The 17,033-nt window shown below is 43.7% G+C and overlaps 1 protein-coding gene across 1 annotated transcript in view; it reads left to right on the forward strand.

Annotated features, from left to right (window-relative positions):
• Positions 1-17,033, forward strand: part of LOC117963175 (thrombospondin type-1 domain-containing protein 4-like) — a 154,515-nt gene that overhangs the window by 14,064 nt on the left and 123,418 nt on the right. The window contains exons 4-5 of the mRNA XM_058994888.1: positions 10,968-11,305; positions 13,761-14,196. Of these exons, the coding sequence (XP_058850871.1) occupies positions 10,968-11,305; positions 13,761-14,196 (774 nt within the window). The remainder of the gene's footprint in view (positions 1-10,967; positions 11,306-13,760; positions 14,197-17,033) is intronic.

Here is a 17,033-nt window from a genome sequence, read left to right on the forward strand (position 1 = left end):
AGGATATACTGGACTTTGAACGCCGCTACCAAGGACAGTATAACAAGAACATGATGGGAGACTACATTTGGGGGCTGATTTGTGAAAGTGATTTACGGTATAATCGTAAATCTTGAAAAACTACTCACTTCTAAATCTTTTGTAGTCATTTTTGTATTACTTTAGTATAAATACATGTTAATTTGGATTTATATGTTGTTTTTTTCTGACATTATGTGAACGAAAAGACACAAATTCGCCTGTTTTCTCATTGGAAATAGGTAAATTTCAAAATATCACTGTCCTGGTCACAAAAGCAAAGTTTGTGGGGAATAATAGCCATTTTCTATACTTTTGAGGCATAAACAATTAGGAAATAACACTTACTACCCAGGAACAAAGGGTCAGATCAGCTGGACTGCTGTGGAGAGCAGCATGCAAACTGCACTCACTAAATCAGAAACTGGAAGAGTATACTGCAACTAGAAAACATTGTGCGTCCTGTTTTTATGTTGCACAATGAATAAGTAGATCACTGGGTTACTTCTTGCTGCTAATGCATGTTGTAACTGTACAACCCTGTTTTGACCATCAGCCATACCCCCACCCCCGAGACCAATCCCTCTGCCCCAACCCACTTAGAAGGCTAACAAAAACATAAGGTATTATTAAGTATGATTTTGAGCAACCTATTTATCCGTGTATGTTTGTAAGTATGTAACTTTTAAACAGAATCTCCCAAGAATCACACTACTTTCAAAGTCAATGGAATAACATTGACATTGATTGGTTGTTCTTGTTTTGGGGCTATTTTGGTTCTTCTCATGACAAGGATTGTTATATCTTTACTGAGAGTAGCAACACAATATAGATCCAGTACCACTCAAAAACACACCTGTAGGGATAAAGGTCTGTAAAATGTGAATTTGCATTAAAACACCTATCATGTTCCTCATACATATCTACAGTATCAGCTTCTCAATGGAGTTAGAAAGGGGTTTAGGCAGCTTCAAATGGAATACCCTGCTAGTAATAACACCACGGCACAATGTCAAGAATCGCCATTAGAAAGTAATTTTGTTGGCTCCATATGTAGTAAAAGGCCCCTCAGTTATTGGCTACAGATCTGAACACATGGTGCTTGATAAAGTAGTTGAGACACTCACTTGTGGCCAGCAAGTGTCGCTTGGTTTTTATGTATGCAGAAAGAGTGGAGACAGTGAACAATGTCATGCAACAAGTGCCACGGACTCCAGTTCAGCCCCTGAATGACGGTGTGACCTTTTGGTGCAAGTCCCTTGACGTCTCTTGGTGTCTTGGCCCTACCTAAGCTTTCAAACCAGGTGGAAACAGCAGACATCTTAGTTGTCCTGTTCCGTGGGGGAAATTAAATGTCATGAATAAATGAAGCCAGATCTTGTATTTTAGCTATTAACCTATTTACTGCCAGTTCAGACTGTCTTTAACTAAATTTAAATCTTGGCGGCAAGAAACTAAACCCATTTTAAATGCCAATTTAAACCCTTTCATGTTGTCTGGCTGGACTGAGGTAAAGCAGCCTCTGGATGGTAAACTCTTGGATGTTTGTCAGTTCTGAATACCAGGCATGTACAATTCCTGTGTGTCCTCATTTCTAATAGCATTGCCTTGTCTTCTTTGTGGCTTTAAAATATGAAGACACTGAAAGGCACAACCCACGGAAAGAATTAGTTATTAGTCTCATGAGAGCCTTCCTTCTGATTTAAATATGTTCATTTTATCACACACTTGAGATGACATATGTGATGTCCAAGGGAGCCAGCCAAGACAGCAGCTGTAGCGTTTCAGAAAACAACACGTATCTTACTAAATAGCCTTCAATCGAAAGGAAGTTGCACTGCAATGGCAGTGGTTCTGCATTGGGAATGGCACCACAAGGGTCTCAGAAGCATCAGCCATTGATAGAATTGCATCACAGTAGTAACTTGGCATACAAATGATATCATGCCAAAATCAGTGTGTTTTCGTTTCTCTGTGCAATGTTTATTTCAAATCCACTGTGTTGCCATTGCTGGTCATGCTATGATCTGCTAATATGATCTGCTGGGTATTCTTCTGAGTAACTGTGGCAATGCGCCCCGCCCCTGTGTGCATTTGTATGTTGCATGCGTATGTTAATGTCGGTGTATAGATTGGTACACGGGATATAAACGGGTCTGTGTTTCACGTGTATTTAGAAAGTGTATAATTATATTTAGGCACGAGGATGGCACATCACTTCACGTGCAGATAAAATGTGTATAATGTGTGGCACGGGGTTGCACGTAATGAATTCACGTGCTGGGATTCAAGTGAGTAATTAATTAGTAATTGAATCCCAGCACAACAGTATATATAGATGCACGTTTTAGTCACTTGTGGTTGGTGTTCGGTGAGTGGAGAACGGGTGTGGAGAGGTAAAAGTAATAACAAGAAGAAGAAGAATAATAGTAATATTAGTTGTATCTGCTCACCGTGTTTTGTTCGTCTGTCTGTGCACTGTTTAGTTCGTTTCGTTTGTCTATTTATTTTGGCGCAAGTGCCGTGTCCCGTGTTTTCTGTTTAAACCTTTTATTTTGTCATTAAACGCTGTGTGCAGCCATTGCACTCAGCATTTCTCATCACCATCACCGTCTCTGTGTATTCCTTTTCTGGTCTGACGCCACCCACTCTGGCCGTCTTTGTGACACGTGGTGTCATCGTGGGATAATAGCGCCTCCAAGCGTCAGACCAGGAGAGGGGATTTTGTGGAAAAAAAAAATAATAATAATAATAAAGCGAGGATGGGAAGAAAGAGCTGCAGGAAGCAGCAGAAGCAGCAGCAGCAACAACAACAGCTGCAGCCCTCATCCTGCATGCCGGGCTGGGAGGAGGACAGCCACAACGGGGCAGTAGCCACCCCTCTACCCCCACTGCCACCGGGTTCCCCACCGTCCCGGGAAATATGGGACTGGCTGGTGCACCCCGAGGGGAACTTCGCCAGTGACCTCCCCATGGTTATTCACGCACTGCAGATGCGAGATGGGAAACGATGGGAGGACTGGGAGCAACAGCACAACCCGGCATCCATTCGTGACCTCACCATTGTGGTGCTGGGTTACCTAGCTGCAGACATGGGAGGGATGCCTTCCAGTGAGCAAGAGGGAGAGGAGCAGTCGCTGCCCTCTCCAGTACCTGAGCGGGAGGAGCCTGAGCGTCCACAGCCCGAGTGGGAGGAGCCTGAGCGTCCACAGCCCGAGTGGGAGGAGCCTGAGCGTCCACAGCCCGAGTGGGAGGAGCCTGAGCGTCCACAGCCCGAGTGGGAGGAGCCTGAGCGTCCACAGCCCGAGTGGGAGGAGCCTGAGCGTCCACAGCCCGAGTGGGAGGAGCCTGAGCGTCCACAGCCCAAAAGGGAGGAGTCGGGGCGTCCACAGCCCAAAAGGGAGGAGGTCGAGGATGATGGCTGGGAGGTTTTTTTAAAGAACCTCGCAGCAGAGTTATGCCCTGGCTGTGGGGCTTATGGGCACACGTTAGCCATATGCCCCACCCAGTATGAAGAGGAGGAACCAGCGCCCAGACGGGGGGACCGCGAGCGTCCAGCGCCCAGACGGGGGGACCGCGAGCGTCCAGCGCCCAGACGGGGGGACCGCGGGAATCCGAAGCCTGTGAGGCAGCTGTTCCCACCTTCACCAGCAGAGCAAGAATGCCTGCTGGTTTCCCCAGCACAACCAGCAGAGGTAGAATGCCTGCTGGTTTCCCCAGCACAACCAGCAGAGGAAGAATGCCTGCTGGTTTCCCCAGCCCAACCAGCAGAGGAAGAATGCCTGCTGGTTTCCCCAGCACAACCAGCAGAGGAAGAATGCCTGCTGGTTTCCCCAGCACAACCAGCAGAGGAAGAATGCCTGCTGGTTTCCCCAGCACAACCAGCAGAGGAAGAATGCCTGCTGGTTTCCCCTTCAGAAGCAGAGCCGCACCAGTCCGCTGCAAGAGAGGCAGAGCAGCACCAGTCCCCTGAAAAAGGGGGAGACTACACGCTGCTCCCACCTCCATCGGCAGGAGACTACACGCTGCTCCCACCTTCACCGGCAGGAGCAGAGCAGCCGGAGCTGCCTCTGCCTCCGCCACCTACACCGGCAGGAGCAGAGGAGCCGGAGCTGCCTCTGCCTCCGCCACCTACACCGGCAGGAGCAAAGGAGCAGGAGCTGCCTCTGCCACTTCCAGGAGCAGAGGAGCAGGAGCTGCCTCTGCCTCCGCCCCCTACATCGGCAGGAGCAGAGGAGCCGGAGCTGCCTCTGCCTCCGCCACCTACACCGGCAGGAGCAAAGGAGCAGGAGCTGCCTCTGCCACTTCCAGGAGCAGAGGAGCAGGAGCTGCCTCTGCCACTTCCAGGAGCAGAGGAGCTGCCTCTGCCTCTGCCACTGCCAGAAGCAGAACAGCAGGAGCTGTCTCTGCTTCCCATACCTCCACCACGGGGAGTACGGTGGCCGGAGCCCCAGAAAGGGGAGCTGTCGGCCACGAAGAAGGGGGAGGAGGTCTGGAGACCACCAACCCCAGCAGCAGTTTCGCTGCCGGAGATCGTGGGGGAGGTCAGGAGACCTGCTCCCACTGCAGCAGTTTCGCTGCCGGAGATCGTGGGGGAGGTCCGGAGACCTGCTCCCACTGCAGCAGTTTCGCTGCCGGAGATCGTGGGGGAGGTCAGGAGACCTGCTCCCACTGCAGCAGTTTCGCTGCCGGAGATCGTGGGGGAGGTCAGGAGACCTGCTCCCACTGCAGCAGTTTCGCTGCCGGAGATCGTGGGGGAGGTCCGGAGACCTGCTCCCACTGCAGCTTCTTCGCTGCCGGCAGTACTGTGGTCGGAGCCCCACCAAAGGGAGCTACCGGCTACAAAGACAGGGGGAGAGGTCAGGAGACCACTTTCCCCAGCAGCAGTTTCGCTGCAGGAGCAAACCAACAGGCTGTCAGCCGTGCCACTACCGGCAGGGGTGCTGACAGCATGGCCAGCCATGGGCCCACTGAAGCCTCCCTTCCCAGCCCGAGACTTTGGCCTGGACTGCTGGATTTTTAAGGGGGGAGGTGGCCGTTGAGGCCATGTGTGCTGCGCACAAGGGGGGGTATATGTGGCAATGCGCCCCGCCCCTGTGTGCATTTGTATGTTGCATGCGTATGTTAATGTCGGTGTATAGATTGGTACACGGGATATAAACGGGTCTGTGTTTCACGTGTATTTAGAAAGTGTATAATTATATTTAGGCACGAGGATGGCACATCACTTCACGTGCAGATAAAATGTGTATAATGTGTGGCACGGGGTTGCACGTAATGAATTCACGTGCTGGGATTCAAGTGAGTAATTAATTAGTAATTGAATCCCAGCACAACAGTATATATAGATGCACGTTTTAGTCACTTGTGGTTGGTGTTCGGTGAGTGGAGAACGGGTGTGGAGAGGTAAAAGTAATAACAAGAAGAAGAAGAATAATAGTAATATTAGTTGTATCTGCTCACCGTGTTTTGTTCGTCTGTCTGTGCACTGTTTAGTTCGTTTCGTTTGTCTATTTATTTTGGCGCAAGTGCCGTGTCCCGTGTTTTCTGTTTAAACCTTTTATTTTGTCATTAAACGCTGTGTGCAGCCATTGCACTCAGCATTTCTCATCACCATCACCGTCTCTGTGTATTCCTTTTCTGGTCTGACGCCACCCACTCTGGCCGTCTTTGTGACAGTAACACACTGGTATTCTAATGGTTTTTCCAAATGGTATTTTTTGCGTCTTCAAAATGTGGACCCTTATTGACTGATTGTGTCTGTCTGACTCTGTCTGTACAGGATAACTGGCAATTCATTTTCATCTTCTCCAAAAGTTTATCTTAAACCCCTGGCCTCCTGCAGACCTTTCAGATTCTATTTGGATATAACCCTATGAAATGCATATCTCCATATTCCATGTTCACCAAAATCTACATGGTAATTTAGCTGTTGGCACTTTCTCTGATTAATGTGTTACTGTAGCAAGTGAAACCTGATCTGTTTCATCGCGGCTTAACTAGGAGTAGAAGTAAGTTTCCATACTGTGTGTCAGATATAAATATACTACAACAATTTGAAAAATAAATGCAGTGTTTTGAAGAACCTGATATGAGAAGAAGAGTAGGGCCTGGTTAGCAAACTTACAAAAACAACAATTTTACCAACACCTTTTCTTCTGACAGAATGCAAAAAGTGTACTGCTAAATCCTTTCATATTGGAACTAGTTTGGCATTTTCATTTTATAATAAAATAGTCATGAGAGATGGATATATAACGATATGCAAACTACTAAATTGTTTTCTGTGTGCAATCGACAAAGCCCTGCAAAAAAAAAGAAAATATATTTGCAATATTACTCAAAACACAGTCCAAACCAGTCGAATGTTTGTAATGTGAAAGACAAAACCCAAGATTCCGATGCCCCCTGTATGTGTGTGCACAGGTTTTATTCCCATGCAAGTTGAGAGATACTGTATTATAGTTATTATTTATTTCTTAGCAGACACCCTTATCCAGGGCGACTTACAATTATTACAAGATATCACATTATTTTTACATACAATTACCCATTATACAGTTGGGTTTTTACGGGAGCAATCTAGGCAAAGTACGTTGCTCAAGGGTACAGCAGCAGTGTCCTCACCTGGGATTGAACCCACGACCCTCCGGTCAAGAGTCCAGAGCCCTAACCACTACTCCACACTGCTGCCCTTACTGCTGCCCCCTGCTGTATACAGTCAGGCACAGTACAAGGAGACTCCCTCCAAGCTATCCAACAATACAGTGTTCACTCTTGTCTGCCAAGCAGTCCTGGGCTTCTTACCGAGACAGACAGTTGTTCAGGTTGTTGGGTGGTTGTGTGTGGAGTGATGTCGGCTGTATTTGAAATCAGAGATGAGTCTGCTGCACCACAAAGCCCCCTTCGCCCACCCCTAAAACCTTTCTGTACAGTATGTATGCAGTTCAGTCAAACACAGTGTTTCAAAAGCTAGACAGAAAAAATGTATTTTGACAAATCTGAGCATGTACCTGAGCTTAGATGACCAAACAGCAGTCTTTTCTCAAGGAGATTGAAAGAGAGTTTCAAAAGCACAGAATTTTGCCCATTGACATTTTGAGATTCTCAAAGTCACTGCATCTCTATGAGCTGATTGTGTTGAATCTGTACCTAGCGTCCTTCTCGGCTATGCACTGTGCATGTTGCACACACAGGAATTAGAAACTGGGTTCCCTGCAGGCACTTGAGCGTGAGTAGCTTGATGCTGGTGGTGACAGCATGTTGAATAGGTTGTCCTCTGTGACTGAGTATCAAGCAGTCTTGTCTGCACTTGAGACCAGCGCTTACCCTGACCTTGTAAACTCCTGTCACAGGGCTTTGTTGAGGTAACAGAATGCAGTGTTAACAAGGAGTTTAGGCCACCTCGCACGGAATAACCTTGCTAGTAATAACACTACAGCAAATCTTAATTTTTGACATGTGTTTTTTGTATCTATTTAAAAATGGTATACCAATGTTTGAGCTATTTCCATGTCAAACTAATTAGAACCGGTTTGTACGGTCGTATGTCAATTTAAATGCCCAAAATGTCCAAAGTTATTTTATTTTCCCCTTATGCCCAATTTTTAATAAAAGACCCTAACACACCAACCAGTCAGTCAAAGACTACCATGCCCCTTACAAACACATATGAATCATTTCCTCTTTAGATGAGGATCTCCCGCTTCGTATTACTCCTGTTAATGTCACCCTCTGCTTCATGTCAACACATTCAATTGTCCCAGCACCAATGGTGGCAGATTAGAAGATTTACATGCAAGTAAGTTGCTGTATTGAAATGTTCTAACAAATAGTACAGCAGCATGATATATCATACCGAATATTACCATGTGAATGTGTGCTGTTTTTTTTCTTCTGTATGTAACTGTTGCAATATGTTATGCAACACTTGTACAGTATAGTAGACTCAGACTGCGTATTTCTTTTTATGAATAGACACTACAGCAATTCACTGAATACCTGGTACCTGTGCTGGTACCTTCCGCAACAAAACAGGCGTATTGATGTCTCATAGTCTCTCTTTTTAATGTTTATTTTTCCAGGCTATTGTTGAACTGAGTCAACTCCTCTCATTGTCCCTGTTTTTGCCTAGTCCCTTTGAAGTGATATACTGTACATGATAAAGCCAGCTGGTCTGCAGAACGCAAAGCAGACATTAAAACACTGTTCCAGATAATGGCAGTGGAATGGGTGTTTATTTTAGGCAGCTCGATTCATTCATTGTGATATTCCCTTTTTCGATTATAGTTACAAAAGAGTTAAGTGGATCCCCAGAGATGTTTGTTTTGAACATGACATCTTTAACATCTGCAAAGCAGCTGGAACCTCTTTATAAATTGCTTGTTATTGCTCAACCCCCCATACACTATACTGGGGTGCTGGTATACAGAGCAAATACATGCTGTTTTTAAACTAACCAGCGCAGTGCCTACACACACCATGCTGGGGGTTCAATATGTGAAGCAGGACCTCGATGTCTTTAACCTTCTCAACGTTACCGTACAAAATCTTTTTACAATAAAATAACAATAACATTTTAATATTAAAGAAAACTATTCTGTACAGTGATACAGATATATAAGTATTGTGATATATAGGTTAGAAAGGTTCATTTGCCCAGTAATTCTGCAGTTTCCCCACGCTTTTCAACTGCTTAAAATATGCATTTACTGTATGATAGTTTGCCATGGTTTTTAATATGCTTTACCATACTTTTCTGTGCTTTAGCATGTTTGTCTATGCTTTAGCACATACAGGGCTCCCTCTTTATAAGGCTATAGTCTGAAGCCATAGTTCCAAAAATTCTTTCCAGAATCTCTTAGTACTGTAAACTACTGTGTCTTTATTTTAAACTACCGTATAACTGAATTGAATACGAAATCTCAGAAGATCACAGTGACCAGAAAGACTAAAGCAGGACTTTACATAACCAAAAAAAAGCAGTGTTGATGTTGTGTTCCTCAAGGCTCAATGGGCACTGCTGTAACTGTTATATCAATATAAATCTTGTCATAGAGTTGTAACTTGTCATTAGCACCTTGTTCAGCATGAGCACTGAAAATGTGGAATTAAAATGTTTTTTTCTATAAAACTGGGCTGTGGTTCAGGTTATTCCTAAAACCTAAAACATGTCTGCTCTGAAAAAGAATTGTACAAATGAGTTGCCCTCAAACGTGCAGTTTTATTTACCCAAAGGAAATCCCTCACCCCTGTAGTGAATGGTGACTGGAGTTGAAAGGTCAGGGTATTATTAATGTAAGGAAATGTAATATTTTTCCAGTATATATTTAGCCATTTGGCTCGTTTTTTTTTTTTTGAGTACACCACACAGCTGCGGAGCTGCGTTTATTGCTTTTCTCAGACACAGGTGTGGACAGCAGGCTGTTATATCTCTATATATTCAATGCAAAAAAAAAATAGGTTTCCTGAAATTATCTACCCGTTTAAGAGCAGCATTCACTGGGGCAATAAAACAGTGGAGCTTTAATGTGCCCATTACCAATACAAATATAATATAACCAGCCAGATAGACCATGATGGAGGGATAAACTTAACAGATGCTATGATATTTAAAATGTTATGACAAGACAAGACAAAGTAGGTTAGTTTGAAAAGATAGTCCATTTAATACTCAATCATACAATCTGACACTATAACAGAAGGGGTGAGGGCTTGGCAAAAGCAATCTGGCAAAAAGTCAGAAAATCCAACCAATTCCTGCAAAATTTGAATAAAATCAAACAATAACGTGACACCTCACCCCGCCTCGGAAGGAAGGACTACTTTTTGTACAAAAAACATTAAAACTTTTCAAACTAGAATAAACTATTAAAACACTGAAGCATTTGTCATAAAAAGAAATTGTCTACTTCACCGAGAATTTGTATTCCTCCAGATAAGTCTCAAAACTCTATTTAGTCATAGAGCCACCTTAGCTGTCTTGCCTTTTTGTTCTCTTTACACAGAACTAGTCAACTGTTTGTAATGAAACAAATGAAGGCATTAAGCAGCCAAACCCTTAGAAAAGCTCCCCATAGTAAAAGCATAGTAAAGTGTAATAAAGCATAGTGAAAGCATGGTAAACCCCAGATAGGTATGGTGAAGCATATTTAAAAAAACCATGGCAAACCATGATAAACTATGGTAAATGCATTGTATAACCATAGGAAAAGCACATGGAAACTGCAAAAAAAAAAAAAAAAAAAAAACTTTTATAAGGAAACACTAAGGATGGCATAAAAGAACAAGGATTGCAAATTTCTTTTATTATTAACATTTGAGAGGTATTGAAGACTCGAGCTCCTGGTGATCTTCGTGGGGTCTGTCTTGTAGCCATCAACATTTAGTACAAGAAGTTATTCCACATACAGTAATGTGAATGTAGGTCACAGTCTGTCATGTGCATCTGTGAGTTTGTTTTACTTATTTATTGTTTGTTGCTTTATTAGTCATGTTTTTGTTTCTTGAATGCATTGCTTTAGGGGCCCTGTCTAGTGTTTAAACATTACTGTTCCCTTTGTAGCAGGGGGTTTACATTATTATTTGTTTATTTAGCAGACGCCTTTATCCAAGGCGACTTACAGAGGCTAGGGTGTGTGAACTATGCATCAGCTGCAAAGTCACTTACAACTACGTCTCACCTGAAAGAGGAGGTTAAGTGACTTGCTCAGGGTCACACAATGAATCAGTGGCTGAGGTGAGATTTGAACCGGGGACCTCCTGGTTACAAGCTCTTTTCTTTAACCACTGGACCACACAGATTGTGCAGTAAGACATATCTTAATGCACTTTTGGGTGTACATGTTTACAACGTCTCAGAATAGAGGCTAGAAATTCCATTTGTGCTGGTAGACTCGCTTGCATTGTGCCGCACACAGTCCAGTATTCTCTCTGTACTTTCTCTGCAGGTTCCTCAGAGGATAGAGGCCCAGCAGCATGCTCCGGATGGGGAGGGGGGCGTGTCGGGCTCCTGGGGCCGCTGGGGTCCGTGGACAGCGTGCTCGCGCTCCTGTGGGGGAGGGGTAATGGAGCAGACCAGGCCCTGCTTGCCACGGTACTACTCTGAAGGGGGAGGGTACCATCACAGCACCCCGCCGCTCCCCCCAGGCAGAGTTGTGTCTGCCCTGCGCCCCTCTGTCCCGCTGCACCGTGAGGGCGTCCGAACGACACGCTCCAACGACACCCAGCACAGGAGAACGGGAGCAGCAAGGGGAGGGCGATCTCAGGAACACAGACCTGACCGCAGGTACACATGGGGCTGGGGGCATTGCAGCACAAACAAGATTCATGCAAACCCTTTATATCCATGGTCAATATACAAAAAATCATACACTTTAGCAATGAAGGATGAACAGTCAAACTGTTGTATTTACATTGTGCACTTAGCAGCCCTTAAATAACTACTGAGTTGTTTGGCTTTAGTTTTTAGTAAGATTAACTAGTCAAACTGCTTTAGTAACTGCGTGCAGTGTGAAAACACTAATTTAAAAATAATACAAGATTGTGCAGTAAGACATATCTTAATGCACTTTAGGGTGTTTGCAATATAAGTCTTACTGCACACCTCATTCATGGGGTTTCCATGCAAGTTTTTTTTAACTCAAGACATTTACACGAGAAAAATGTCTTGTTTAAAATGCTTTTTTGGGTTTCCATTCGCTCAGTTTATTTTACTCGAGTAAACCAGGCTTTTCACCCGACGTCATTCAAATGAATCGGAAAGGTGGGGGTTGATATGTAAATTAATGATGCGTAAAGTACTCGTGCTGTTTTTGATGATTACTAGTGACATTTTTTGAAAATGTGGTTTCCATGCGCAGAGAACTGGTACACGAGTGAATCTAAGCTGCTGTAATAAAGCAAAATACCCTGTGCCTGCTTGGTTAATAATGTGCTTTACTGCTCTTTACCAAATTGTTTTTCAATTTGAGGAGGCTTATGCTGTCAGAGATGCTCTCCTTTCTTTTAAGTTGTGTTGGATTTACTGCTGTGTTAAATATTAATGATGCAAACAAATACAACACAATCAATATGTTCATTTGTAATTTTATTTGGTCAGTTCTGAGAGGGCATCAATAACTTGGATGTTGTTGCGCTGTTTTGGGCGATCGAGCTGGCTCATGACATCCAGTTCACAAACTATATTTATTAACGTGGAGGACGGACACGCGCTGCCTTCAGACATAGCTGGGATAAAAAAAGGACGGTAATTAATTCAGTTAAGCAGCTCACTTGCTCTTCCTGTTTAACTTTAGTGTAGTTTTTACAGCCAGGGTATTCTCAAACAGCTGCTTTAATACTATAACAAATGCATAACGCAGTTTGTGGTAAATGGTTTTAACAACATGACAGACCAGACACAGCAAAAAACAATAATAAAAAAGGCCGCCCGCATTAGCATTAAAGTGAACTACACCACTGCTAACCATAAAATCGCCCATCAGCCACTTGCTTTCTTTCTATAAGAGTCATTAAACAAGCAAGATTTATCATTGCACCAACAGGTGCACAGCACCCCTGTACTTCCAGCCAGGGGGGTGCGGCCCCAGCAAAATAAAGGGAGAAAGCGTACAAACCATACGCTGGCTGGAGCGGTTGCACACTTCTGATTGAAAAAAATATATATACAAATACATGACACATGTTTAGGTTCAAAATATTTTAATTCAGAATATTATAAATATTAGATGTCCTGCAAATTAGCCCTCAGTTTTTATCAACTTCTACATTTCTAGTGTTAACTGTTAATTTTGGATGAGCCCTAAATGAATCATATATGTATATATATATATAATCATATATGTGATTATTAGTTTCTGGCTAATAATGACTGTTTTGGGGACTTTATCACTATTGGGGCCTCTCTTTTTGCTGTTCTATCCCATGAGCCTTTGCACCCCCTTGCTCTAGATTGGGTGTAGTCATCGAACATGTGCTAAAGAGAACAAGAAGACTTTTCATTTCCATCCTGTTCAGTCATGATAAACAGTCCAGACTGCTTTTATAACCAGAACTTACGAAGGTAAATGTAATATGAGGCCTTTTATTCTCTGTCGCTGGTTTAATTCCAGACAAGGCTACAGTGACTCTTGATTGTTTTTATTATAATTATTATTATTATTTGTTTATTTAGCAGGCGCCTTTATCCAAGGCGACTTACAGAGACTAGGGTGTGTGAACTATGCATCAGCTACAGAGTCACTTACAATTACGTCTCACCCGAAAGACGGAGCACAAGGAGGTTAAGTGACTTGCTCAGGGTCACACAATGAGTCCGTGGCTGAGGTGGGATTTGAACCGGGGACCTCTTGGTTACAAGCCCTTTTCTTTAACCACTGGACCACAAAGCCTCCTTAAGTTTTGCATATAACGACGGGGGGACTGGGAAAAATGGCCTGGATTTTCCATTTCCATCATAAAGTGTTGAAAATGATCCTATATCAGTTGAAGAAACATGCTATTTGAGTAAAAGGAAAATATGAAGCAGGTGTAATTACAGAAAGCGTGATTATAGTTTTTGACCTTACTAAATGAAAAAAGTCATGCCTTATTACAATGGAAAATACGGCCCCAAAATACTAATGATGGTGGAAAACATTTGCCTACTGGACTTAACAATGCTTATGCACATGAAAGGAGTAATGGCCTTAAAGTATTTAGATGTAACTAAATTGTCATTTTTTTGTGTTTGGATTTTCCAGAGGGAGAGGTGGCAGGCGGATTGTTCCAGGGAAGTATGGGTATGGGAAGGTCCCCTACATCCTCCCTCTGCAGACTGACGCGGGGCAGGACCCCCCCAGAGACCAGAGCCGGAGGAAGCGTCAGGCCCCTCGTGGCTACCCCTGGAGGAGGGGGCAAAGCCAGGGGTACAGCCAGCAACACCCCTACCCAGGCTCCTACAGCAGCTACCACACAGGCCCCCCGCAGCACCACCCCAACCTCTACCAAGTCAGTCTTGCCAGGCCGCAGCCAGCCGGGACCTCTCTTTACCAGCATGGCCAGGACCAAGCCTTGCAGCAGGGCCTGTACCCGGGGAGTAACCCCTCTGTCCACCTGCCTGCTCCTCATAGAACTCCCAGCTCGGCGTCTTTCATGTGCGTGGGAGCCTACAAGCAGTATAAGATATGCAACACTGAGGTGAGTGCTTGTAGTGGCTTGTGGGAATTCAAATGAGCACCATTCTTGGACATTCCTGTCAAAGATCTCACATTCTTATATGTTTAAAAGAATCGCATTCCATAGCAGTCCCGTATTTAGCTTTTAAAAGTAGTATTTGGAGGATTTTTGAGGAAAAGAAACCTGATACTTCAAATCGGGAGGCTTTCAATGCTTGTATTCCCTGGGGTCAGGTAGGAAGTCACTAAGTGGTGTTGGAAATTGGTACTTGCTTGTGGATACCAGGACCACAACCTTATAATGCAAGACAGCTTCCTCCAGGGATGACACCCTGTGCACCTGTTGTTGACCCATAAATACGCTTCCCTTCAATGACTGTTGGGACAGATGTTTAAAGGCAGAATGCCTTACCCCACTCAGACTGCTCACAAAATATGTTTGGGATCAATATCTTCAAAATGCTAAATGTTTTGGCAGTCACATTTGTTTATGATCCCTGCTTCAAACGGTTTGATGCCTTAGACTGAAGTCTAGCTGCTGTATGTGCTGTGTAAGTATAATATATTACTGTACCTACAGGGTCATCAGGGAGCAACTGTGGATTGAACCACTACATTATTTGTTAGTGAATTATATTACAGCCCGAAAAATCCTAAGGATTCAAGAATCCAGTCTCTTATCCACCAGTCACAAACACACATTGCGAGCGATTGGATTCAACCGTACATTTTGTTTTTATTTTTATGAAAATCCAAACTTATTGCTTACATGTTTCTGGCAATTCCCAGCCAGGCTACAAAAATCTGTCCCGGTCCCGGCATTTCTATGATCCATTCTCTAGCTAGCGCATGCAGTGTATTCACAATTGACCATTGAAACACCAGGAACCAACAAAGTACATGAAGCTTGGTAACATGCAAACTCTCAAAAAAAATTGCCATGTGTATTCTTTACACATAACATTTAAATACGTAATTCATATTACAAACACCCACTACACAGCTTATCTGGAGCGCCAGTTACAACAGCAGATGGGTTTTCTTTGAGAAGTGAGCTGTGACGACCCCCTGAAGTTCAACATTTTTAATTCAAGCCGGGGCATGTTCCAGGGGAGCCTCAGGCAGCAGCATCAGGTACAAGAACCTCCAGGAAAATCATCACAGAAGAATGTAGCCTTCGCTACTTCACAGCGCTTACCATGTAAATCAGTGGGCCCCATTTATCACCATCTGATACCATTTATATAGTTAACTGCAGCCAACAAATGGTTTAAAGTTTTAATGGTTCTAAATCTGTCACACTGAAATGGTTGTGCCTGTCAATTCTGGATTGATGTTAGGGTTAGGGTTAGGGTTAGGATTTAATATACAGTAAGTATGTGGTAGAATGTACTGTATGATGAACTTCACAAACCCTTGCAGTGTTTAGAAGAAACACATTACTTTACCTTCATCACAGCGTTTTATTTTCAACATAATCCTGATTGTTTTGATATTTGTTTTATTCACGTACCATAGAGTAGGTAAATCAACTAGGGAATTGCTTTTTTCAAACTGTCCTCGAGAACATTTGCCAGGAGAAAGAAGATTGTTCTTCTAAACATCCAGTTCATGCTCCCTCCTGCTGTGTTTGAAATGAGAGGTGTGTTGTGGGAACAGAAAACTAGCATTGTTGCAGGAGGGATGGTGCTCTGGGTACACTGCGATACTTACGGTAGAAGAGAATTATGTTTCTCCTGTGCAAGACCATATCGGTAGAGATGTTTATTTAATAGTTCAAACGGAAAAAGAAAGCTGATCTGTCCAGTAAGTGTGTAACCTCCATTTGTAGGTTCCTTTGACACTATGGACCACAAAATACAATTGTTCAGATTTAGCTCATTCCACTGTTGTCAGTTAGTCGTAATTCACAGTTCAGATCACAACTGTGAATTACGAGCAAGAGCAAAACTTTAGGCAAAACATATCATTTCAGACTATTAATATTTCAAAACTAGAAAAAAAAGCAGCTGAGGCTACAATAGTTCAGTGCAAGCAGGCTTTAATCCCTTACAGAGCTGAGGGACGGCCGTCACCTGCTAACCCCGGGGGCTGGTCTCTAGTCAGCTCCTGCCAGTAAACCCAAGCCCCTGGCTGAGCTACTGAAGCCCTGCCATCCTACAGAAACTGCTGATTTATACAGGGATGTTCTGAGTGTGCAACAGATGAAGGAATTCACACTGCATAGTAAGAGCTGTGAATTTTATTTTTAAAGGAAAAGCAATCAGTTTCTGTTATGATTGCACAGAAAGACATGTGGCTCATGGGCCTTTGATTTGCTGTGGCAGTCTCCGATACAGAAGCCTCACTAGATGTTGCAATGGACATACGTTCAGTGATAAAATAGGATTTTTTAAATGCATGCAGCAGGACAACGAGCACTTCTGACAAATTAGAATAGGTCCAGCTGTTTTGAACTGCTGCCTGTGTAGTCTCCTCATAGAGCTCATTGGTGAATGGTATCCTTCACATAAAACTGCGTTAGGTGAACAGTAATATTAGGTTTTGTCAATGCTTTGCCCGGTTTCAATACCTGATCTGCAAAATGACACAAACAACAAAATAGTGCCTGCAAAATACAAAATATTAGATATTACTCCATTATAAAGCAGATACAGTTCATGTGCTGAATGATAGAAAGGTTGGTGGCTGTTAGTGTGAATATGGCCCTCAGTATCTAGTCCAAGCATGTGAACTGTAGACATCTTCCCCCTATATATTATACTTGCAAGCCTACAGGGCAGCAGTGGAGAGTAGTGGTTAGGGCTCTGGACTCTTGACCGGAGGGTCGTGGGTTCAATCCCAGGTGGGGACACTGCT

This window comes from Acipenser ruthenus, chromosome 21 (genome assembly GCF_902713425.1).
Source record: "Acipenser ruthenus chromosome 21, fAciRut3.2 maternal haplotype, whole genome shotgun sequence".
Classification (NCBI taxonomy): domain Eukaryota; kingdom Metazoa; phylum Chordata; class Actinopteri; order Acipenseriformes; family Acipenseridae; genus Acipenser; species Acipenser ruthenus.